At 41.7% G+C, this 26,816-nt stretch overlaps 1 protein-coding gene across 1 annotated transcript in view; it reads left to right on the top strand.

The window, feature by feature from the left end:
• Nucleotides 1-14,183, top strand: part of ankrd55 (ankyrin repeat domain 55) — a 70,114-nt gene extending 55,931 nt beyond the window's left edge. The window contains exons 10-11 of the mRNA XM_055634538.1: nucleotides 9,996-10,097; nucleotides 11,148-14,183. Of these exons, the coding sequence (XP_055490513.1) occupies nucleotides 9,996-10,097; nucleotides 11,148-11,416 (371 nt within the window). The 3' untranslated portion in view covers nucleotides 11,417-14,183. The remainder of the gene's footprint in view (nucleotides 1-9,995; nucleotides 10,098-11,147) is intronic.
• The last annotated feature ends 12,633 nt before the right edge of the window (nucleotides 14,184-26,816 follow it).

The raw sequence follows: 26,816 nt of genomic DNA, 5'->3' as shown, positions 1-26,816 counted from the left end.
ATTGCCAAGGATAGTGACCTAACCCTCAGATATATCACAAAACTCATAGAAACATAGAAAATAGGTGCAGGAGTAGGCCATTTGGCCCTTCGAGCCTGTACCACCATTCAATATGATCATGGCTGATCATCCAACTCAGTCTCCTGTACCTGCCTTCTCTCCATGCCCCCTGATCCCCTTAGCCACAAGGGCCACATCTAACTCCCTCTTAAATATAGCCAATAAACTGGCCTCAACTACCTTCTGTGGCAGAGAGTTCCAGAGACTCACCACTCTCTGTGTGAAAAATGTTTTTCTCATCTCGGTCCTAAAGGATTTACCCTTTATCCTTAAACTATGACCCCTTGTCCTGGACTTCCCCAACATCGGGAACAATCTTCCTGCATCTAGCCTGTCCAACCCCCTAAGAATTTTATAAGTTTCTATAAGATCCCCCCTCAATCTTCTAAATTCTAGCGAGTACAAACCGAGTCTATCCAGTCTTTCTTCATATGAAAGTCCTGACATCCCAGGAATCAGTCTGGTGAACCTTCTCTGTACTCCCTCTAAGGCAAGAATGTCTTTCCTCAGATTTGGAGACCAAAACTGTACTCAATATTCCAGGTGTGGTCTCACCAATACCATGTACAACTGCAGTAGAACCTTCCTCCTCCTATACTCAAATCCTTTTGCTATGAATGCTAACATACCATTCACTTTTTTCACTGCCTGCTGCACCTGCATGCCTACTTTCAATGCCTGGTATACCATGACACCCAGGTCTCATTGCATCTCCCCTTTTCCGAATCGGCCACCATTTAGATAATAGTCTACTTTCCTGTTTTTGCCACCAAAGTGGATAACCTCATATTTATCCACATTTTACTGCATCTGCCATGCATTTGCCCACTTACCCAGCCTATCCAAGTCACCTTGCAGCCTCCTAGCATCCTCCTCACAGCTAACACTGCCCCCCAGCTTCGTGTCATCCGCAAACTTGGAGATGTTGCATTCAATTCCCTCGTCCAAATCATTAATATATATTATAAATAGCTGGGGTCCCAGCACTGAGCCTTGCGGTACCCCACTAGTCACTCCCTGCCATTCTGAAAATGACCCATTTACTCCTACTCTTTGCTTCCTGTTTGCTAGCCAGTTCTCTATCCACATCAATACTGAACCCCCAATACCGTGTGCTTTAAGTTTGTATACTAATCTCTTATGTGGGACCTTGTCGAAAGCCTTCTGAAAGTCCAGATATAACACATCCACTGGTTCTCCCTTATCCACTCTACTAGTTACATCCTCTAAAAATTCTATAAGATTCGTCAGACATGATTTACCTTTCGTAAATCCATGCTGACTTTGTCCAATGATTTCACCACTTTCCAAATGTGCTGCTATCCCATCTTCAATAACTGACTCTAGCAGTTTCCCCACTACCGATGTTAGACTAACTGGTCTGTAATTCCCCGTTTTTTCTTTCCTTCCCTTTTTCAAAAGTGGGGTTAGATTAGCTACCCTCCAATCCTCAGGAACTACTCCAGAATGCAACATATTCAACTCTCACTACCACCGTAACAGACACAAGTACAGAAAAAACTTGCCAGTCTTCTTTATGACAATGCATCCATTCAAGCAGGCGTATTAATGTTAAGCTTCTTCATGGTGAGGGTATCACTTAGCAATGCATTTCCAATCAATTTTCTCACTGGAGTGAGCAGCATGCTTGGTGGTTGGTGCAAACTTCAGATATTATACTTCATTTTTTGGAATGCATCTCAAACATGATAATCTTTTATGGAAAGGCAGGTTGGCAGTATTAGAGAGTGGTGTTAGAGAATATTAGAGAATATTGTTCTGTATCCTGCCACCTGTCAGTGCCTAGTAAAGGTGAAGTCTGGGCATTGGTTATGTCTTTGATAATCAAATGGACATTACATCAACACTACCTGATGCTGAAGCAAGCAACATCCTAACCCTAACACTGGAGTGTTGCCATAATGTACTGTCTGTGGAATCCTTAAAGCCATGTGGTATATTTGCCTAAACTACTCCCACGGTCTGGGAGTAGAGCTGAGGAGGATCTTCAGTCTGTGAGATGTATTTTGACAGCAACGTAGGGAAGGGCTGGCATAGTCCTCCTTTGCCATTCTTCCTGGGTTTCTGGGAAATTGTTCTTGTTCAGTTTAAGTTTAGTATATTGTCACGTTTTCCCTCCTGCTTCAGAGTTCTTCACCAAGGTCTGTCTTACTGGTGGGTTTCTCTCCTTTTACATCTGGTTATGCCACACTGAGGAGCCACCATTGGAGCATCCACAACAAAGACATATTAACCGACAAACGTCATGCTGCACTTACCATTAGTTTAGAATTCATATTCTGCTGGAGCAATCATCTAAGGTCATCTGTACCTGACTCGCAAACAAAATCATCTATTTAAATCACCAAAGTGCATTGGGTGCCTATAGATGGTGCACATTGCAGCCACGGGTGGTTGATGGAATGAATGCGTTGGTAAATTTATAAAGTATCAATCAAGTAAGCTACTTTGTCCTGAAAGTTGTTGACACAGCATTCCTCCATGTGAATAGTTTTCAGTTACGCTGTTACGCTCTGTTTCTGTCATGCTCCTGTTTGTCTTAAAGATGGTGAAAAAGCCTGGGGTGTCAAGAGATGAGTCACCTACCATAGCATATCCACCATCTGAAATGTTATTGCAGCCTTGTTATTTATGTGACTGGTCCAGGTGGGATTATGTTTAGTCAAGTCAAGTCAAGTTTATTTGTCACATACACATACGAGATGTGCAGTGAAATGAAAGTGGCCATGCTCGCGGACTTTTGTGCAAAAGACAAACAACAAAACAACCAAACAAATTATAAACACAATCATAACACACATATTCTTTTACATAATAAATAATAGAAGGAAAAACGTTCTGTAGAGTTAGTCCCTGGTGAGAAAGGCGTTTACAGTCCGAATTGCCTCTGGGAAGAAACTCCTTCTCAACCTCTCCATTCTCACTGCATGGCAACGGAGGCGTTTGCCTGACCGTAGCGGCTGGAACAGTCCGTTGCAGGGGTGGAAGAGGTCTCTCATGATTTTGTTTGCTCTGGAGTTGCACCTCCTGTTGCATAGTTCCTGCAGAGGGGTGAGTGAAGTTCCCATAGTGCGTTCGGCCGAACGCACTACTCTCTGCAGAGCCTTCTTGTCCTTGGCAGAGCAATTCCCGAACCAGATGGTAATGTTCCCGGACAAGATGCTTTCCACCGCCGCTGCGTAGAAGCACTGTAGGATCCTCGGAGACACTCTGAATTTCCTCAATTGCCTGAGGTGGTAAAGGCGCTGCCTTGCCTTACTCACCAGTGCTGAGGCGTGTGATGACCATGTCATATCCTCAGAGATGTTGACCCCCAGATATTTAAAACAGTTCACCCTATCCACAGGATCCCCATTTATACTCAATGGAGTGTACGTCCTCGGATGATGTGCCCTCCTAAAGTCCATGATCAGCTCCTTCGTTTTTTTGATGTTCAAGAGGAGGCTGTTCTCCTGGCACCAGAGTGCTAGATCAGCCACCTCCTCCCGGTAGGCCTTCTCATCATTGTCTGATGAGAGGTTTAATGGTGACCACAAGGTATTGATGGTTAGAGAACTTGGCAATAGTGAAATCATTGAATGTCAATGATAGGTAGATAACCTCGCTCTTATCAGAGATGCTCATTGCCTTGTATTTCTGTAACATCAATGTTACTTGCCACATATATCAGCCCATCTGGCCTACCTCATTTGTTGAAGAACTGTAAATTGTAAAGAGTTATAAAGGAACATGCTTGGGTAACATCTCCACCCACATGTAGCAGGGACCTGACAAAACTTCCAAATTCAGAGTAATTTGGATATTCTGGAACTGGTTCCAGCATTATCATCGTCTTAGTTTGGTTGCAACTTGTTTGGTAACAAGTAGTCGTAATAGTACTGCAACAGCTTTCGAAACATGGGCTACAGCTTAATAAGCCAGCTGTCACAATGTAAGAGAGATCTGATGCATGGCACATGGTTCCAACGTTTCTCAGTCTTCAGCACAGATGCTACTGTCCCAGATATTTCAGAGGGGATAGGATCTGTTTATGGTGGTCAAGAAAAGCTGTCAAAGGGGATATTTAAAGGCATGACCAAAACAGTCAACTATTCAACAAATTCATAGGTATAACAAGAAAAGCATGCTAAAAAGAATCAGGCAAAGCTTACAAGATTGCACAGCCCTACATATGTGTAAAAAGGAACTGCAGATGCTGGTTTACATCGAAGATAGATACAAATTGCCGGAGTAACTAGGGGTTCAGGTAGCATCTCTGGAGAAAAGGAACAGGTGATGTTTGAAAGCAAGACCCTTCATCAGACCGAGAGTTACAGAGGGTTCCCTGACTCTCAGTCTGATGAAGGGACTTGACCCAAAACCTCACCTATTCCTTTTCTTCAGAGATGCTGCCTGAGCCACTGAGTCACTCCAGCATTTTGTCTCTATCTACAGTCCTGTATACATTTGTTATTTACAACCACCCTGCCACACATTTTAAATGTTTGCTGTTGATATCTACAAGCCACTACATGGCTTTATACAACCTCATCTAGCATTACACACGTGGTTATAAACATATGGTAAATACTCCTTTGATGTAACTGTCATCCTCCTCGATTTTTATGCCTTAACTACATCGCATGGTAATCAAGGGATACATTTCTCCAAGGAAAATGTACTATAGTTGATTCCCTTCCAAACTTAGAATATAAGAACATACAAAACAGGAGCACAAATAAACCTATGAGACCCTTCAGTCCGGACTGCCATTCAATAAAATCATGATTGTTCTAATTTTAACCTCAATACTTTGTTCCTGGTGGTTCAAACCTCTGCCTTGAATATATTCACTAATTCCCAATTCCACATTTGCCTGGGATAAAGAATTCCAAAGATCAATGATCCCCTGAGAGAAAGTCATCTATATTACTAAAAGTAAGATCTTGACCACTTCCTGTTTTTCTGTTTCATGATTTTTGAAATAACACTGCCACTTACGACTGTGATTTTTGGCCATCTTACTCAGAGTCCACCTCCACTGCGTAGGACAAGAGGATTTTTCCCATCGATGAAAAATAAAAGAGTTATTAATGTTTTAAAAATGTTGACATTCTCTCTGCTGCCCCTGCTGGTGGGAGGGGGGAGGGGCTATAAAACCCGGAAGTGTTGTGCCTCACTCAGTCTCTGCAAGATGGAGGAAGCGAGAGGGTCACGTCTCTCTGAGCTTTGAATAACACGGAACACATGTCTACTCAACTATGAGTGCCCTTAATGTGGTTTGAAAATGAAAATGTGGTTGCTTTGAAAAGCTGCACTGCAAACAGTTGTTGGTGGTGGCGGTAACTGCTTTGAAATGCTGCACTTCAAATGGTTGTTGGTGGTGGCGGTAACTGCTTTGAAATGCTGCACTGCAAATGGTTGTTGGTGGTGGTAATTGCTTTGAAATGCTGCACTGCAAATGGTTGTTGTTGGTGGTGGTAACTGCTTTGAAATGCTGCACTGCAAATGGTTGTTGGTGGTGGTTGTTGGTGGTGGCGGTAACTGCTTTGAAATGCTGCACTGAAAATGGTTGTTAGTAGTGGTGGTAACTGCTTTGAAAAGTTGCACTGCAAATAGTTGTTGGTGATAGTGGTAACTTGACAACTTCCTGTTTGCACTGTATATTGATTTTAGATAAAATGGTTCCACTTACGGCTGTGATTTTTGGCCACCTTACTCAGTCCCCCTCCACTCATCAGCTGCAGAGGATTCTTCCCATTAATAAAAAAAATAAAAGTGTTATTAGTGTTTTAAAAAATGTTGAGAATCTCTCTCCTGTTAATCACGCAATGAAAGCCACACCCTTTCCGGTGGGAGGGGGAGGGATTATAAAACCCAGAAGGGTGGGTGTGGCTCAGTCTCTGCAAGATGGGGGAGGGAGAGATCACGACTCTGTCTGAGCTGTGAATCAACTCAACACACTGAATGTCTATTGAACTGTGAGTGTGGTGTTTAGGTGGTGTTTTGTGTGGTTTTATGGTGGTTTCACGGTGGTTTCACCCTGCTTGAAATGGCACGAAACTGCATTTGAGTTTGGTGGCCCTGCACCCTGCATGAAATGGTATGAAACTGCATTTGAATTTGGTGGCCTTGCACCCTGCATGAAATGGTATGAAACAGCACTTGAATTTGGTGGCCCTGCACCCTGCTTGAAGTGGTATGAAACTGCACTTGAATTTGGTAGCCTTGCACCCTGCTTGAAGTGGTAGGAAACTGCACCTGAATTTGGTGGCCATGCACCCGGCTTGAAATGGAATTTCAAGGAATAGCCGTGAGTCAACTGCTCACCCACCAGCCGTGAGTGAGCTGCCAGCACATCAGGCTTGAGTAACTGAGCTGTCACCCCAAGAATCCATTTGGCCCACAATGTCCATACTAGCCCTCTCGAAACCAGTCCCTTCAGCCCACAATACCCATACTAGCGCTCCAGAAATTGGAATTGGTGGAGAGGTGGAATATTGCGTTAGGGGACCAGACCTCTCGTGTGAACATGGGACCCAATGCGTCCCACTTAGTCTAATATTCCTTACAATAAGGGCCAATGTTTCACTAAACTTCCTGATTACTTCCTGAATCTGTATGTTGTAGCGGGGACTCGTAGGAGTCCAGCCTAAAACTAGTCGGACACAAGTGTGTGCACTAGACATGTTTAATCTCTCTAATACAGTTCCCTACTCTTCGAAGGACACGGGCGTTGCCCGGCCTTAAATACCAAATCAGGTACTGACCCCGTGACTAGTGCCTCACACACCAAGACGCCGCCCTCTAGAGCCGATGTTTCGTTGTGACCTTGGATTGTCACCAGGTGCCACCACAATGTGAACTCGGAGTACTTCCTTTGTTCTGCAACATTTTACTGTCTCATCACAGTAATAATATTTTTTAGTATGTTTGTCACCCGCCCTAGAAAGGATGTGTTAGGGTAAGAAAGATTGCAGGGGAGATTCACCAGGATGTTGCCTCGAATAGAGGCCATTACCAAAAGGTGAGATTGGAGAGAGGCACAAGAGAATCTGTGGCAAAAACGGGAGAGCAACTGGAGGAACTAAGTGAGTCATGGAGCAAATGGAGGGAAATGGACAGTCGACATTTGGGTTGAAATCCTTCATCCAGTCTAGATTTCCATGTGTCTGCTACCCTTGTTGTTCTTGATGGTAGAGATCATTCAATTGAAAGGTCCTATCAGAATAGCTTACTGCATGGTCTTTTGCAGGCGATACATACTTCAACCACAATGTGTTAATGGTGAATAACTTGAATGTGTAGGGTAATGGATAAGCTGCCAAACAAGTGAGTTGCTTTGGCTTTATTTTGTAAATCTTCTTCATTGTTGTATTTTATATTTCTGGCAAGTTTGTCAGGGGTAATGCCATCTAGCTGAATAATGTCAGTGTCAGGATATCTGCTTTGGAAAGGAAATAATCTGTCTGGAGGATCTGCAGGATCTGTCTGGCCTCTAAACTATTTAGATTTGGTGAGTCAGTTGGAATATTGAGTCTTCTTCTTCTTCTTGCGTATGGCGTGCACAGCCTAAAGTTGTAGGACAACTTGTTCTATTTGGTTGATTGCATTCGTCGAAACAGGACGGACCACGTGAAGGTTGCAAACTCCCACCCCGGAATATTAAGTAAATATATTTGGAAGAAAGGAATTTGTAGCTTGTACCCTGTGTTGCACGCTTCCTATATTTTATACTGCTGCCTTCAAAACTATTAGACTATTGCTTTTTCTAAAAGATGTTCCTTGACAAAGGTCTGCTCTAAATATGTTATTTACCTTCTATTACTTTATTTCTACTTAAGCAGAAACATTGTCTAACTATTATTGTATTATATTGTATTCTGAAGACATATATTCTGAACTGTCTCCAGGATTATTCCCAGGATCCAATTATGCCCACTGATAATACATTTAGCATATCTCTTTGGTTCCTCCGAATTATTGTAAATTATGCTGCTTTCACAGAGCAACTTTACCTACATGAGACAGATAGCCTCTTGATATATGTATTCACAAATCTTTCAAAGACAGTCTGTTTATGTAAATAGTTGTAACTGTTACTTTGAGATTATCTCTATCAAACAGGCTTCCGGATCCATTTGAAGAACATTTTGTTTAGTTCAGAGATACAGAGTTAAAACAGGCCCACTGAGTCTGTGCCTTCCAACGATCACCCTTACAGAAGCCACTTAATCTGCATGTCTTTGTAATGTGAGAGGTAACCGAGACCAGGGGGAAACCCATGCGATCACAGGGAGAATGTACAAACTCCATACAGACAGCACCCGTAGTCGGGATCTAACCCGGGTCTCTGTCGCTGTAAGCCAGCCACTTTACCGCTGGACCACTTTGCTGCCCTAGTATGCTTATTATTATCTTTCTCCCAATGGGTAATGAATGCTTTATCAATGTGTATTACCCAAACTCCTGAAAGCAGAATCTAACCATTCATGGAATACCTCAGTTACTCCAGCACAAGATTCCACCATTCGCATTTCCTTCTGTCTCTCTGACTATGCATGCCTGATATCATTATCATCATCCCATCCTTGTACAGCTGAGGTCACATTAATTTGTACTCTGTAAACTTCCCCAGCCCTCTGACATATGCAAATCCAAACCCAGTTGCAGGTTCCCCCATAGGAATTCTGTTCTCTAGATATGCTGCCTTACCTGCTAAGTCACTCCACCACTGTGTGTCCTTTTGTGTAAACCTCAAGTATCTTCAGTATTAAAAAAGTTATGGCCATTTTCATACTCGGAAATTGGCATCTTGTTCCCTATTGCTTTTTCATTGACTTAACACAAAAGCTGTGATCGAGAACATTTAAAAGCCGATAACTTTCTTAAAATTTAAGAGAACTGAAAGAAATTTTCAGTTATTATAGATTGAAGCATTCTGAAACAAATATGAAACAATCTTACTTAGATGACTTGAAATTAAAGCATAAAATTAGTTAGTTACCTAATTGCAGCTAATTACAAAATTCAATTACTAGATCTAAACATCTATCCATTTCTTAAGAATAGATTAACATTTTTAAATAGCCTAAGTGTCCAAATAACATTCACACAAGAATTCACAATTTAACATAATTTTTAAATCTCATTGTCATGGGTTTATAGGCCGAATGGAAGGAATTTAATGTTTAATACCTGTAAATTACTTGCCATTTAAATCAGCTTGCGAGTGGGATTTTCTGGAACGGGACCATTTGGAACGTTCAGAATGTGGTGAATTTATACCCCCATATCGGCAGCAAATACACTGCCGGTTCTTCGGGGGGAATAAAATCTGGTCCTCCATAAAATCCATCCCAGTTGTCAGCATTGACAGCTTCAGAATCTGGTTTTAAAATGACTCCAGCGATTAACTTGTCGGGTGAATTTATTTTTAAAACACACAGAACGGCCGTAGGAACGATTCTTTAGCAACATCTTGCACTCGAACAAATATAATTCAGGACCAGGTCGGGAAAAAAACCAATTTTAACCTCGCTCCCCCCCCCTCCCCCCCCTCAAACGCGCCAAAATCGCACACACGGCCAGTGGCAGAATTGCAGCGCCGCTGAAGGTAAGTATTGTAACATACCTATGACTTGGCAAATTAAATTTCTCATATGTTGCAAAACATACTATTGTTGTTACTTAGTACCGCAACAATTGGAATTCACAACCTTTGAACCTTTAGCTACGGTTGGCCATGTTAGTTACAAAACTGTTCACTGGATCACATCCAGATTAGACAATCAATAATGAAGCTGATTAGATAATCTTTAATGATAGAATATAGATCAAAGCAGAAACAGATTCAAAAACAGATATTCATGGAAATCATAATGTTGAAAATATACTCTGCTTATTATTCATTTTAATTTATCTTTTGTCTACAGGTGAAAATGTACATATAACCCCCTTTGAGAAAATGAAAGTAAAAGATTCAATACCTGCAAGGTCCTACCTGGCGCCTATTGTCGATGACTCTGTTCATAAATGTAGGTGAATATTTATTAAGATATCGATGCAAACCATCTTAGCGAAGTCTGATCAATCTTGAATGTTTTTTTCACATCTACATATTCAGTATTTCCAACCAATACCTTTGGCATATATTTTTTCATTTTGTAGATATTCAGTTCAGGCCCTGGTATAGAATATAAGGGACATCATGTTACAACTTTATAAAACACTGGTTAGATCACACATAGAATATTATGCGCAGTTCCGATTACCATACTGTCGAAAGGAGGTGATAGCACAGGAAAGCACGCAGAAGAGATTAGCCAGGATCTTGCCTGGATTGAAGCACTTCAGTTAAAAGTCACTGGATAGACTGGGTTTGTTTTCATTAGAGTGGAGGAGGCTGAAGGCTGATCTGATAGGGTATATATAATTATGAGGGGAATAGTAAAACATGTATTTCTCATGATGGGGTGTCTCAGACAAGAAAGCAAGGTTTAAAGTGAGATATAGGAGGCTTAAAGGGGATGGGAGAGGAATTTTTTTTCCATACAGAGATTGTTGGTTTGGAATGTGTTGCCTGAAGAGATAGTGAATGCAGATAATCTCACTATTTAAGACAGATCTTGAATCAGCAAGGCAGAGAAGACTATGAAACTTATGAGGGCAAATCAAATAATATGGATAGGTAGAAATGGCAGCATGGACGGTAGGATGAAAGGTTTGTTTCTGCGTTGTATGGCTTGATAGTCTAGCAATGTACAATGCATCAGCATTTTGCAGGGAATTATATGTTTGTTAAATATTCATCTTTCTCATCTTCATTGTAACCACAACAAAACAATACAATTATTGTAATTGTCATCTGCTTACAGAAAAAGTATCAAATAAGGTAAATACATGCAAATTAGCTTATTACTCCCTATATTAAAGTGGGATGTAGACACCTTACTGCAGCTGGCTCAATATCTTGGGTCTGAGGGCATTATTGTGTTGGCTAGGCAAATAATGCCTTTTGTTAAATTAGAAAAATGAACTTAAATATGTTTCTTATCAATGTTGACAATTCTTTCTTTTGATTGTAGGTAATCTTCGATCAGAAGTGCCAAAAACCAGAGCACAGCCTCTGACTTCTCTATGGACTGCTCCAGTAAATCGCCCACCAAGACTCCCATCTAGAATGCAAAGAGAGGGGACTAGTCAAAGCCGTTCATTTTATTCATTTTTGCCAGTGATATCACGCGATTCTATGAGAGTCAACCCTGTACTTCCCGCTATCCCAATTCAGAAGAAGATCACACATTCAGAAGACTTGTCCAAGTTTGAAAACAATTCCCAGAGAGAGAGTCAATAAATATACGAAAGAAGGACAAAAATTTGGAAATCAAGTTTGCTACTTGATCCATTCTGAAAAAGGTGATTACAACCTATGTATTGATAGACATGTTCAAATTAGGTGAGGGAAAACCAGTCATCACAGTGTTCCTAATCATTAATCAGCAGACCTTTCTAAAAAATCCATACAAGTTAACAGCAGATAAGGACCAGATCAAGTAAGTAAGTAAGTAAGTAAGTAAGTTAGTTTATTGGCCAAGTATTCACATACAAGGAATTTGCCTTGTTGCTCCATCCACAAGTAAAAATATGACATACAATGACAGTTACGAATGACTCAGAAAACACTAAACATTAATAATAATTAAACATTAATGATAAAACACCATTGATCAAGCATGTGAACCAACAAAATACCAGATCACAGGGAGGCTACAGATTTTTGGCTGTTGAGTAGAGCAACTACTCATGGATAAAAACTGTTTTTATGTCTGGCTGTGGCAGCTTTGACAGTCTGGAGTCGTCTTCCAGAGGGAAGTGATTCAAAGAGTTTGTGGCCAGGGTGAGAGGGGTCAGAGATGATCTTACCCGCTCGCTTCCTGGTCCTTGCAGTGTACAGTTCATCAATGGAGGGAAGGTTGCAGCCAATAACCTTCTCAGCTGATCGGACGATTCGCTGCAGCCTCCAGGTGTCGTGCTTGGTGGCTGAGCCAAACCAGACCATGATGGAGAAGGTGAGAACAGACTCTACGATGGCCGTGTAGAATTGGACCATCATTGCCTGTGGCAGATTGTTTCTCCTCAGCTGCCGCAGGAAGTACATCCTCTGTTGACCTTTTTGACTGTGGAGTCGATGGTAGCCCCCCCACTTAAGGTCCTTGGAGATGATGGTTCCCAGGAACTTGGATAGGCATATGGATGAGAAGGGAATGGAGGGTTATGGTATGAGTGCAGGCAGGTGGGACTAAGGGGAAAAAGTTGTTCGGCACGGACTTGTAGGGCCGAGATGGCCTGTTTCCGTGCTGTAATTGTTATATGGTATATGGTTATATGGTTAACTTAAAATACTCCACAGATGTGACTGTGATGTTGTTGGTGGTGAGTGGGGTGAGAGAAGGGGGAGCTCTCCTAAAGTCTACAATAAATCCCACTGTCTTAAGAGCATTGAGCTCGAGGTTGTTGTGATGGCACCAGGACGCCAGCTGTGACACTTCCTGTCTCTAGGCAGATTCCTCCCCATCCTGGATCAGTCCAATCAGGGTTGTGTCATCCGCTTGAGAAGCTTGACAGAGGTTCAAGTTTAACTACAATACTTTTACAAGACCAAATAACTTGATACAGCATAAGAGAGTGAACTGATGTTATGTTAGCATTGTAGGCTTTACATATGCCAAACTTTAACATCATCCTGATGCATTTTCTGAGGTCCACTTAATTGCAATACATTTTCCAATACTCTCACTAGGATTATCTCTAGCACACAGATCATTTACCTGCTTGCTACAATATATTAAATATATTGGTTGTAATTACATTATTCATCATGGATCAGGTATTAAACTTTACCACTCTGGATTGCTCATCCTCTCATTATGTTAATAATCTTACCTATGAAAACTTTTTTTTTGGATTTTGATACCTTCAGCATGTTCCAAGTTTTATTTTGCATATATTCAAATAATCGTGCAGTTACATTAGTGCATTATACAGACGTGAACATCCACAGTGTGCTGGACATCAGTCCCAGTGGAAGAACACACAAATCACATTCCCCTCTTCTTTCCCTTTACCTCTGTAACTTTTTTTCTCTCACATGTCCAAGGGAATTAAGGGATAATATGCAATGATCTTCTGTCAATTTCAGGTAAATCTGGAGGGAACAAGCATCGTGATTGTTCATTTCTCCTTTGATTCATTTGGCACGACTACTCTATGCGCTGATTTACATTGCCAATTAACCTTCCAGTACTTTTTTGCAGTGTTGGAGGGTACAGGATCATCTGGTGGAAACCCATACATTTATGAGAAAGATGTGTAAATGCCACAAAGACAGCAGCCAAAGTCAGGAAGAAAAATGATTGATACTTACTTGGAATATCTGCAACTGCCAAAATGAAGTACTTATTGCCAAGTGTAGGATCAAATTAGTGAAAAGCTAAAAATGTTAAATGTTTTCTGCCCACAGAAGTGACCTTGGATTCTAAGGTCAGGTTCTGATGACAATTCTCTATGCTTATTCACTCCAGATATGTCTGAAATCTCAATATCTTAATTACTTGGTTTACACATGATGAATGGTCACGTTAGTATTGCACCATATGTTGATTGGTATCATTGGACCAGTATACCATTAAGACATTGATATCTAAAAGAGACCAAAAGTGAGAAGAAAAGTTTATGGGTAAAATAAAAATACAAAAGTGCTAGTGAAATACGATTTACATTTTGTAATGCATTATTCATATGAATACATAAAAATGAAAATACATCACCTACAACTTTTAATCTCAACCAACCACTCCATTTTCCAATGACATCCGCTTCAGGTCTTGTGCTACATTCATTCTTAAGCTCAACTATGCAGCCACTCATCTTAAGATCATATTTAATGTTACCCTTCTAATACAATGCAATCATGCCAAAATATTAAATGAATTTTGCAAATGAATTATGAAATTTCCAAATGCGTCACAAATTATAATAGATAAAAATGATCCATGTTGTTATTTTTATTTGTCCGAGATCAGTGGGTGATGGGGAATGGTGCTGGGTCCACAGGGATCAGTGTTGTGTATACGGTTATTTGAAATTGAAATTGAAATTGTTCTTTATTGTCATTATAACATGTAAACATGTACAACAAAATTAAAAATGCCAACCAGTCAGTGCACCATTCACACATTATCTAAAAGCTAACGATACGTAAAAGAGAAATATCTGAAATAAACAACTAAAATAAATAACATGAAAAAACCAAGCATAAACACACAACCATCCATTCTTCTGTCGATTTCACAATCCCTTTGGTATGTAGCGCACCTGCGCTCATTTGGTGACTATATTAAGTGTAGTTATTGCTGTGGGATAAAAACTGTTTTTGAGTCTGTTTGTCCTTGTCCTCATTGATCTGTACCGTCTGCCTGATGGCAACAGTTCAAACAGGGAGTGTCTGGGGTGGGAAATGTCCTTTATAATGTTCTGGCATTTCTTGAGACAGTGGGAACTGTGTAGGTCCTCCAAGGTGAGGAGAGGGCAGCCGACAATCTTCTGGGTGTTGTCAATAGCGCTCTGGAGCGCTTTCCTCTTAGCCACTGAGCAGCTGGTGTACCACACGCATACACAGTATGTTAGGATGCTCTCTATGGAGCACCGATAAAAGGACAGCAGCAGTCTCTGGGTGATGTTGTTCTTCCTGAGCACCCTCAGGAAGTGCAGTCTCTGCTGGACCTTTTTCAGCAGCGCAGAAGTGTTCACGCTCCATGTCAGGTCCTCCTCAATATGGATTCCCAGGAAGCGGAAATCCGCCACCCTCTCCACACAGTCCCCTCTGATGATTAATGGTGTAATGTCCATTTTCTTCTTCATGTAGTCTATTATGAGCTCCTTAGTCTTTGAGGTGTTGAGGAGCCGGTTATTCTCTCCACACCACACTGTCAGCTGTTCCACCTCATCCCTGTAGGCGTACTCATCCGCCCCAGAGATGAGTGCCACCACCGTGGTGTCATCCGCAAATTTGACAATGGTGTTGCTGTGGTGGGCGGGGGTGCAGTCATGTGTGTAGATGGTGTAGAGCAGGGGGCTCAGCACGCAGCCCTGTGGAGAGCCGGTACTGAGGCTGAGGGCCGTGGATGTGTGATGGCCCACTCTGACTCTCTGGCTGCGACCCGACAGGAAGCTATTTATCCACATGCAGGTGGAGTATGGAAGTCCCAGGTCCCCCAGTTTGTCCACCAGTTTGTGGGGAAGGATGGTGTTAAAAGCAGAGCTGTAGTCCACAAAGAGCATCCGCACGTAGCTCCCCCGCTGCTCCAGGTGGGACAGTGCAGCATGGAGGGATGGGGCTACAGCGTCCTCTGTGGATCTATTTGTTATTTTCATTAATGATTTGGATAAGAATGAACATGGCATGGTTAGTAAGTTTGCAGATTACACTAATATTAGTGGTATGGTGGTCAGTGAAGAAAGTTATCTATGATTACAATGGGATCTTGATTAACTGGGCCAATAGGTGAAGGAATAAAGTTTGTCAGATAAATGCGAGGTGTGACATTTTGATAGGATGAACTCAAAGGGCCAAATGGCCTACTCCTGCACCTATTGTCTATTATCTAAAACAGGAATTAGACACCTGCAGGAAAGACGTCATTGGATAGGATGCAAAAAACATTTGCAAGGATGTTACTAAGTTACTGAGGCTAGATTGTATGGATCTGATCTCCATGGAATGTAGGAAGTCGAGGGGTGATCTTAGAAACATAGAAAATAGGTGCAGAAGGAGACCACTTGGTCCTTCAAGCCAGCACCGCCATTCATTGTGATCATAGCTGATCATCCACAAAGGGCTGATCACAGGGCTCTCACTTAACTTTTTTTCCCCTGTTGCCAGCCGGGCAACCTTGGCAGCTTTTTAGGTTGCCAAATGACAGTATAGATGATCATTTAAGATGGCTTGCATGACACGTGTGATAATGTGCTCGAACGAAGTGTGTTATTACCAGTCGGAATTATACTCAATGAAGCATTCACATATTATTTCTGCTTGAAATAAAGTCACAAACTAAACATATTCACCAATCAAGATGATATATACCACAATGACATGCAGCAAAATTATAATACAGTATCACAACTCTTTTTTACACATTGCAATTAATGTAATTTTTATTATTTCTTTCCACTTCCAAACTAAAATGTGGTTGGATTATTCAGCGTATGATCAATTTGTGTCAATAAATCCTGGACCTTGATAACATATATGCTTAACCATGCACACTACAGATTGATGCAAGCATGTTTTCTGTGAAGGACCGAAAATTATCATGACATGGCCCTAGCATGGGTCGTTATTGCTATTGGTACAGAAACACTCTCGCTTCCCACATAATTTATCCACAACAAAATATACAGGTTGCAAGGAATTTTCTAAAGGCATTTTATGATAATAGCTGTTAAAACTGACTATACCCATCTGACAGGTTAAACATTACACTAACTAACAAGAGACGGCCAAAGGACATAAATCCAGCAAATGTTCTTTTGGTAATATGTTTAAAGGTGTCAAAACGCCACATTACCGGACATTCAGATTAGATGTATGTGTTGTGAACAGCAATGAAGATACCCAGTTTGTAAGCACCAAATTTAAAAATAATTGTTGATAAACGCTTTTTCCATCATTCCCACTTCAGAATTAACATTAAAATTTCAACTGAAATATCTCCGGACCAAATTTGTGATGTATATGACTGACCGTAGAAGTAAAACCTGGATAAATCCAACGTGTAGTTGTGAATGTTGCTCATTAAATTAACAGTACTGATACTCCATATTAAGAGCATTGATTTGCCGTTAAAATGAATTCTATATTAACGTGTCATCGGTAGCAGTGACAATCGAACACTGCGGTTTTAATGTTTCACGTGTTCACAATTTAATTAATCTATCCTTTTGGATTAAAACAAATAATAACATTGGGATTTAAAACATATTTGATTGCATACCGTTATCAAACATAGTCAATGTTTGCTCTGAAGACATCTCCAGCACAATAAGGTCGGGAGGGGTGCTTGTGTGTGAAGCAGTGCAGGATGGATAGATGGCTATGGGGGGGTTGAGAAGGCAATCGGTGCGGAATGGATGGATTGAGACAGGGGAATTAGTGCGTGTTGGAGTAGGTAAAATTGTGAGGGGAGAGCGCAGGGGATGACAGTGGGGTTGAATGGGGGGGATCTGTGCAGGATGGATGGGGGAACATGCGGGATGAAGGGGCGGAACAGTGCAGGGTGGATGGGAAGGGGGGTCAGTACAGGATGAATTGGGGAACCAGTGTAGGATTGATGGGGAGTGGCAGGAGAATTAATGCGAGGTGGATAGGGAGATCAGTGTAGGATGAATAGATGGGGGGGGGGGGTAGATGAGGAAGGGAGCACACGGGATGTCAGTAAGAACTGAATAGAGGTAGGAATGGGAATCAGCGCAGGATGGAGAGGAGGGGTCTCTGGATAAGGGGGGTGGAGGGGGGCGTACGAGAGAGAGAGAGAGAGAGAGAGAGAGAGAGAGAGAGAGAGAGAGAGAGAGAGAGAGAGAGAGAGAGAGAGAGAGAGAGAGAGAGAGAGAGAGAGAGAGAGAGAGAGAGAGAGAGAGAGAGAGAGAGAGAGAGAGAGAGAGGGAGAGAGAGAGAGAGAGAGAGGAAGGGGCAGAGGAGGTGGGAATGAAGGTCAGCGCTCCTCGGACAACACCGGCATCATCACTGCCTTGGCCGTCCCTGTCCATCGCCAAGTGTCGCTGCCAAAGGGGGAGGCAGTTGGGATCTCCTCGCTACCGCCTCCCCTCCTACGCCGGTCAACAGGAAGGTGCGGGGCCGAGTGGTGCAGATGCTTCAGACGGTGGAAGGGGGCCTCCCCCTGCCTCCCTCCCTCCCTCCCTCCTCCCGGCCTCGGCGTGCGAGAGGGTTTGTTTTGAAAGCGCCATTGGTGGAGTGGCAGGCAGAGGCAGCTATCAGGCTGGGCGGGGTGTGGGAGGAGGAGAAGATGGAGCCACCGCCGCCGCTGCCACTGCTGTGCGGGGCCCGTCATTCGCACCGACCCTCCGTCACATCAAACATAGCATCTTTCCCACGCATTACAGCCATCGCCGACACAAAACATCACGTTCCTTTTCTCAAGAGATGCTGCCTGACCCGCTGAGTTACTCCAGTTTTTTTGTGTCCATCTTCAGTATAAACCAGTATTTGCAGTGCCATGCCGGGCAAAATTACTCGCCGTTTAGGTTGCCCGGCGACACTTTGGGTGTTCAGTGGCATCTGGGCAACCGCTAATTTCGAGCCCTGAGTAACCCGTTCCTGCCTTCCCCTCACATCCCTTGATTCCGCTAGCACCTAGAGCTCGAACTCCCTTTTAAATTCATCCAGTGAATTGGCCTCTACTGCCTTCTGTAGCAGAGAATTCCACAAATTCACAACTCTCTGGGTGAAGAAGTTTCTTCGCATCTCAGTTTTAAATGGTCTCCCCTTTTTTCTTAGACTGTGGCCCCTGGTTCTGGACTCCCCCAATATTGGGAACATTTTTCCTGCATCCAGCTTGTTCAGTTATTTAATCATTTTATATGTTTCTATAAGATGCCCCCTCATCCTTCTAAATTCCAGTGAATACAAGCCAAGTCTTTCCAATCTTTCCTCATATGATTAACCTTGTGAACCTACGCTGCATTGCCTCAATAGCAAGGATGTTCTTCCTCAAATTAGGAGACCAAAACTACACACAATCAATCTGAGGAAGGGTTTTGGCCCGAAACGTTGCCTATTTCCTTCGCTCCATAGATGCTGCTGCACCCGCTGAGTTTCTCCAGCACTTTTGGCTACACACAAAACCCAGATATGGTGTCACCAGGGCCCTGTACAACTGCAGAAGGACCTCTTTACTCCTATACTCAAATCCTCTTGTTATGAATGCCAACATGCCATTAGCTTTCTCCACTGCCTGCTGTACCTGCATTTTTACTTATAGTGACAAGGACACCCAGGTCTCGTTGCACTTCCCCTTTTCCTAATCTGACACCATTGAGATAATAATCTGCCTCCTTGTTCGTAACGTCAAAGTGGATAACCTCACATTTATCTACATTATACTGCATCTGCCATGCATCTGCCCACTCACTCAACCTGTACAAGTCACCCTGCAACCTCCTAGCATCCTCTTCGCAGTTCACACTGCCACCCAGCTTGTGTCATCTGCAAACTTGCTGGTGTTACTTTTAATTCCATCATCTAAATCATTAATATATGTTGTAAATATTTGCGCCCCTGTATCAAGCCTTGCAGCACTCCACTCGCCACTGCCTGCCATTCTGACAGGGACCCGTTTATTCCTACTCAGTTTCCTGTCTGCCAACCAATTCTCTATTCATGTCAATACACTACCCCCAATACCATGTGCTCCAATTTTGCCCACTAAACTCCTGTGTGGGACCTTATCAAAGGCTTTCTGAAAGTCCAGATACACTACATCCAACGGCTCACCTTCATCCTTTTTACTTGTCATATCCTCAAAAAATCAGGACAAGAGGATTTTTCCCATCGATGAAACATAAGAGTTCTTAATGTTTTAAAAATGTTGACATTCTCTCTGCTGCCCCTGCTGGTGGGAGGGGGGAGGGACTATAAAACCTGGAAGTGTTGTGCCTCAGTCAGTCTCTGCAAGATGGGGGAAGTGTGAGTGTCACGTCTCTCAGTCTGAGCTGTGAATAACACTGAACAAATGTCTACGAAACTGTGAGTGCCCTTAATGTGGTTCGAAAATGAAAATGTGGTTGGTTTAAAGTAAATGGTTGGTGGGGTTTGGGTTGAAGTAAAAGCACTGCAAATGGTTGGTGGGGGTTTTGGGTTGAAGTAAAAGCACTGCAAATGGTTGGTGGGGGTTTTGGGTTGAAGTAAAAGCACTGCAAATGGTTGGCAGGGAATGTGGGTTGAAGTAAAAGCACTGCAAATGGTCGGTGAGGGTTTTGGGTTGAAGTAAAAGCACTGCAATTGGTTGGTGGGAGGTTTGGGTTGAAGTAAAAGCACTGCAAATGGTTGGTGGTCTAAACTTGACAACTTCCTGTTTGCACTGTATATTGGTTTTAGATAAAACGCTACCACTTACGGCTGTGATTTTTGGCCATCTTACTCAGTCCCCCTCCATTCATCAGGTGCAAAGGATTCTTCCCATCAATGAAAAATAAAAGTGTTATTAGTGTTTAAAAATTTTTGAAAATCTCTCTCCAGTCAATCATGCCATGAAGGCCACACCTTTTCCGGTGGGAGGGGGGAGGGATTATAAAACCCGGAAGTGTGGGTGTGGCAGTCTCTGCAAGATGGAGGAGGGAGAGGTCATGACTCTGTCTGAATTGTGAATCAACTGAACACACTGAATGTCTACTGAACTGTGAGTGTGGTGTTTTGTGTGGTTTTATGGTGGTTTCACCCTGCTTGAAATTGTATGAAACTGCCTTTAATGTGGTGGCCTTGCACCCTGCATGAAATGGTATGAAACTGCATTTGAATGTGGTGGCCTTGCACCCTGCATGAAATGGTATGAAACTGCATTTTAATTTGGTGGCCTTGCACCCTGCTTGAAGTGGTTTGAAACTGCACTTGAATTTGATGGCCTTGCACCCTGCTTGAAGTGGTCAGAAACTGCACTTGAATTCGGTGGCCTTGCACCTTAAATGAAGTGGTAGGAAACTGCACCTGAATTTGGTGGCCTTGCACCATGCTTGAAATGGAATTTCAAGGAATAGCCGTGAGTCAACTGCCAGCCCACCAGCCGTGAGTGAGCTGCCAGCACATCAAGCTTGAGTGACTGAGCTGCTACTGCAAGAATACAGTTGGCCCACAATGTCCATACTAACCCTCTGGAAACCAGTCCCTTCAGCCCACAACATCCATACCAGCCCTCCAGAAAGCCTCCCCCCCCACTGGCCACCAATATTGGAATTGGTGGAGAGGTGGGATATTGCGTTGGGGGACCAGCCCAGGGGAACATGGGACATAACGGGTCCCATATTTATTTTTATATATGTATATATATATATATATTTATATAATACACACACACATAATAATAATAATAATGATAATAATAATAATAATAATAATAATAATAATTTTATTTATAGAGCACTTTAAAAACAAACATAGCTGCAACAAAGTGCTGTACACACACAGTATTTTCCCCAAATAACAATCAGAAGTAGGAAAAGACATGGGAAATAAAAAGAACATCAAAAACACCACAAACAGCAATTGGACAGAGATTTAAAAGGGACATGAGAGGTAACTTTTTCATACAGTAAATGGTATGTACCTGGAATGAGCTGCCATAAGAAGTGATGGAGATGGGGACAATTACTACATTTAAAAGACACTTAGCGAGGTACATGGGTTAAAAAGGTTTGGAGAGATATGGATCAGGCAAGTAATACTAGCTTGGTTAGGCAACTTGGCATGAGTTGGGCCTAAGGGCCTGTTTCTGTGCTGTATAACTCATAGAGTTCATAATTATGGCTCCAGAGCCATACTGCACAAAAACAGGCCTCAGCCTATCCATGTTCATGCCAACCGTCTATATTCATAGCTGTCCGTCTACTCTATCTATTTATGTCTGATGGTTTTGTACACCTCTACCAAATTACAATCAGCCTCTTCTACTTTAAGGAAAACCAACCTCGCTTATCCAGTCTATCTCCATTCTAGCCAACATCCTGATGAATCTCCTCTGCAGCCTCTCCAATGTAATGATCTTGTTCCTATAGATAAGTCAAGTCAAGTTTATTCATCACATACGCATACGAGATGTGCAGTAAAATGAAAAGTGGCAATGCTTGCAGATTGTGCAAAAAAACTACAAAACAGAATGGAACATAATCAGAATTAAATATTTGTGGGAGAAAATTAAAAAGACACCACACAACAGTAAATTGGTACAGTAAGTTAGTCCCTGGTGAGATAGGAGTTTACAGTCCTAATGGTCTCTGGGAAGAAACTCCTTCTCATCCTCTCTGTTTTCACAGCATGGCAAAGGAGGTGTTTGCCTGACCGTAGCAGCTGGAACAGTCTGTTGCTGGGGTGGAAGGGGTCCCCCATGACCTTGTTGGCTCTGGATTTGCACCTTCTGATATAATACGGCAAGTAGAATTGTACTTAGCTACTCCACCTGTAGCCTAACCAATGTTTTACAAAATTGTACCATAACTTTCCTACTCTTATATTTTATGTCCAAGGTATTGATGGTAAGTTTCCTGTATATCTTCCTCACCACTTTGTCGACCTGTTCACCCACCATGAAGGATACTTGTATATATCTCTCTGTTCCTCAATATGCCTCAGGACCTACAATTAATTGTATCTGTCCTATCATTATTAGCCTTATCAAAGTGTAACACCACGCATGTACATTCCATCTACCATTACTCTACCTGTCTTACCTATGATGCTTGATTCCTTCTATCTATACTGTTGTGCAATACTGTTTTAAGAATTCAGTAACACAAGAACACAAGCAAAAAATCACAGTAAGATTAAACCAACCAGCTCCTCAAGTCTGCTCTATCATCCATCAAGATCATGGCCTCAGCTTCATTTACCAACTCCATCAATTCCCTGGTTTCTCTAACATTGAGTTCAGTTTTGAATGACATAATAGCTGAGTCTCCACAGCTTTCTGAGGTGAGGAATTCCGAAGGTTCATTATTTCCTGAGTGAAAAACTATTTTACTTAGTCAAAACACACACAGTCATCTTAGTCAAAACACACACAGTTCTCTTTGAACATCCAATTTTGACGTTAACTTTTCTGTTTTGTTCACCAAAGTGGATTACTCACATTTTTACACATTATATTCCATCTACTATCAACACTCATCCTGTCCATAACCTCCACAAACTCAACGGTTATGGACATAACCAATCCTATATCTCAGCCGGAGTATCACCTCCAATTCCATGTGCTTCAACCTTGTTGACTAACCTCTTGCAGGATATCCAACGATCCAAGTTGACTATATCCACTGGTTTCCTGTTAGTTATTTTACTCATCGAATCCTCAAAAAAAGCTTCAGTAGATTAATCAAACAAGATTTTCCTTTCCATTATAGATGTTGAGGCCCCAACATTGATACCTATGGCACAACACTCGTTACATCTTGCTAACCAGAAAATGGTCAATTTATGCCTACCCCTGATTCTTGTTAGCCATTTAATCTACTAACCACAGCATTACGCTAGCTCTGACATAACACACTTTTATTTTCTGCAATAACTATTGACACAGCACCTTTTTCAATTCCTTCCATAAATACACCAGTTCCTCATAACCACAGCATGTGTTACTTCTCCAAAGATCTCTAAAATAAATTGGTCAAATGTGATTACCTTTTCATAAATGCATGTCGACTTTGTTTGATTATTTCGAACTTTTCAAAGTGTTTAGCTACGACAGGATAAATTACAGCTTTCAACATTTATCAATGCCAATATTAAGTTAGCTGACTATAACTTCCTGCCTTCTGTCACTCCCTTTCTGCATATATGTGAACTCCATTTACAACCTTCCACTGTAATGGAATCTTCCCCACATCAAAGGAATTTTGGAAATTTAAAACCCAGTGTAATTAAGTAAGGAGACCAATGCTGCACATGTATGGTCTCACTAGTTTCCTGTAAATTATTAATAGTGTACCTCATCGCCAGCCAATAAAGGTGGAGGATGAGTGTCTACCTACTTGCTTTCTGTAGCTGCGCCAGCGTGACCGCCCTATTCTATGAGTTACATCCTCAAAAAATAGAGTAGGTAAGACATATAAAATTTTCCTTTCATAAATCTAGGTCTCACTTTCTTTCTGTCAACTAGCTGTTCCATGGTTCAATGTTACCTCTTTCTATCTCCTCTTAAATAGTGAGTTATATTTGCCACCCTCCAATCTGCAAGAACTGTTCCATAATTATTTTAAAGAGGAAACATAATGCATCCACTATTTCCAGATTTCAGCCTTCTTTTGGGTGGAAAACTATTTTCCTTAGGTCCCTATTATTCCGCACCTTCAATCTCAGCCCTCTGGTCTTAGACACCTTTGCCATGAGGAAAAGTTACTATACATTTCCAAGGACATTGTTGTCATGAGTTAATGCAACTGCATATTGTGTTTCAACATATTAAAGAGAAATAAACCACTGTAAGGCTCTTTCAAAGTCAGAATACCCCAATTTTATAATTCTATGACTTCTTCCAAGCGGCACCATCTGGTGGGCCAACTCTCCCTTTACTCCAATTAAAAGACAGAGGATTTCAAAATCTAATCACAAGGACATTGTTTGGGACCTGGGTGAGGGCTGGCTGGCAGCAGTATGCCGTGGTGAGACTTATGATCATCAACCCTAGATGGAACTCATTAAGTTGGGTTATTCACCATTTGGGAAATGGGGGAAAATTGGCGAGCTGGGCAAGGGGTGGGTGGTCACTGAGACAAGCTTTTGGGATTGTGGAGTTAGCTGGAGATCAGAGGTGGGGAGGGAATTTTGTAGGATGTAGGCTGGTGGTCGCGAGAGGGAGGGAGGACATCTGTCAAGGGACAAATTGTGAGATGGAGTCCTATGGGATCAAGCGGATAATTGGTGAAAGGAGGGGCAGGAACAGGTTGTAACTGGGTGATTCAGAGCCATAGGGAGCAGGTAAATAAATTAATTAAAAGGGGCAAAAACATAAAGAGCTGGAAGAACTCAGCAGCTTAGGCGGCATCTGTGGAGGGAATGAACCTATGCGTTTCAGGTCAGGACCCTTATCAGATTGAAACAAAAAACTAAAAGCCAGCTCAGGCCAGTTTCCCTTAAAATTATAATGTTGCCGAGAAAGTTGCATTTTTAAAACCCTTATTGGAGTGACAGTGCCCAACTGAGAAGTGCCCTTGTCATTAATCATTATCATCATCATGGTTGGCATGGATATCGTGCACAACAGGGCTCTGTAACATAGCTATAGACTATGCAACACCTGTCCCTATACCTCCTCCCTCACCTCCATCCAATCCTTCCAGGTTTACGCACACCTCCTCCAACCTCATCTACTGCATCCCGATGTGGCATCTTGAAATGTTGAGTTACTCCAGTACCTTGTGTCTTTCCTTGGTAAACCAGCATTTGCCGTGTCCCCCTCACCAATGTTTTAATTTTAACCAGCAGCAACTTTCAAGTTTGAATGTTCTGCTGTCTCTGTTCCTACAAATGAAGGGCATATTAACAGAGTGGCAGCTGGAAGCTAGTTATCACTTCTCCGGGAACATTAATCAAACACTGGTTTTAAATACTGCTGCTTCCTGCCGATTGGAAAGTTACTGCACATTTACAAAAAGTTAAAACAGTAATTTCCTCATCTCTCAACATTACATAATTTATTTCAAATATGTCTCTTAAATATCATCATGTGGTGACAGCTTTAAAAATATTAAGAGAATCAGATTGTATTCATAGGCTTAAGCATGAGCAAACTTCAGAAAATTGAGAAATCTCAATTTTTGTGAACTTTTTTACTATGAACATGTACAGCTGCAATATTATTACTATTATTATTTATTTTGTAGTCATGCTGTTAGCTCTCAATTCTATCTATCATGATATTCTAGAAGATCTTGATACTGTAATCCAATTGGTACCAAAATTGATACATTTTCGGCTGATAAATTTGGTTACTTGTTTTAAAAGGGAGTTGAATTTTCAAACTCTGCAGTTTTTCTTCCCTTTTTTTATTGTTATTCTCCACTCATCAGTTTCTATATCTGTAATTCAGTTCAAGTCATTGGAGTACAAAAACACTACTTTAAATCCATTTTTTACAGAAGAAAGTAGCAAGTTTCAAAAAGTTTTAAAACGCTAATGATTACACAAAAATTATAATAAATTATTTTTTTTAATTTTGGCCCTCATTTTTTCATGTGGCCCTTGGTATAAATGGCATTTGGGAAATTCTAATTTCGGTGTCTCTGTGTACACAAAGTTTAGATTAGTTCAGTTTCATTTATTATTGCCACATGTATCGAGGTATAGTGAAAAGCTTTTGTTTGCGTAATATTCAGTCAGAGAAAAGTCTCTACATGATTACAATCAAGTCATCCACAGTGTACAGGTAAAGTATAAAAGGGTGCACCATTTAGTGCAAGATGAATGCCGATGAAGTCCAATTAAAGATAGTTCAAAGATCTCCAATGAGGTAGATGGGAGGTCAGGACCGCACTTTAGCTGTTCCTGAATCTGGAGGTATGTGATTTCAAACTTCTGTTTCTCTTGCCTGATGGGATGGAAGAAGAGGGAGTGACCGGGGTGAGGTCTGGTCCTTGATTATGCTGGTGGCCTTGCTGAGGCAGTGTGAAGTATAGATGGAGTCAATGGAAGAGAAGTTGGTTTGCGTGAAGGTCTGGGCTTCATGCAAAGAATTTCACTGTACTTGGGTAGATGTGACAATAAAGTACAATTGAATCATTTCTTGCGGTCTTGGATGGAGCAGTTGCTGTGATGCATTCCGATAAAATGCTTTCTATGGCACATCAGAAGAAGTTGGTGAGGGTTGTTGGGGTCATGCCGAACCTCCTGAGTTTCCAAAGAGGATTACGAAGTATGAAAGAAATGGAAATAAAGGAATTGAAATATCACACTCAAATTGCCAGGAATAGTTTTT

This window comes from Leucoraja erinacea, chromosome 1 (assembly GCF_028641065.1).
Source record: "Leucoraja erinacea ecotype New England chromosome 1, Leri_hhj_1, whole genome shotgun sequence".
NCBI classification, from domain to species: Eukaryota; Metazoa; Chordata; class Chondrichthyes; order Rajiformes; family Rajidae; genus Leucoraja; species Leucoraja erinaceus.
This window is presented reverse-complemented; position numbering and strand designations above follow the sequence as displayed.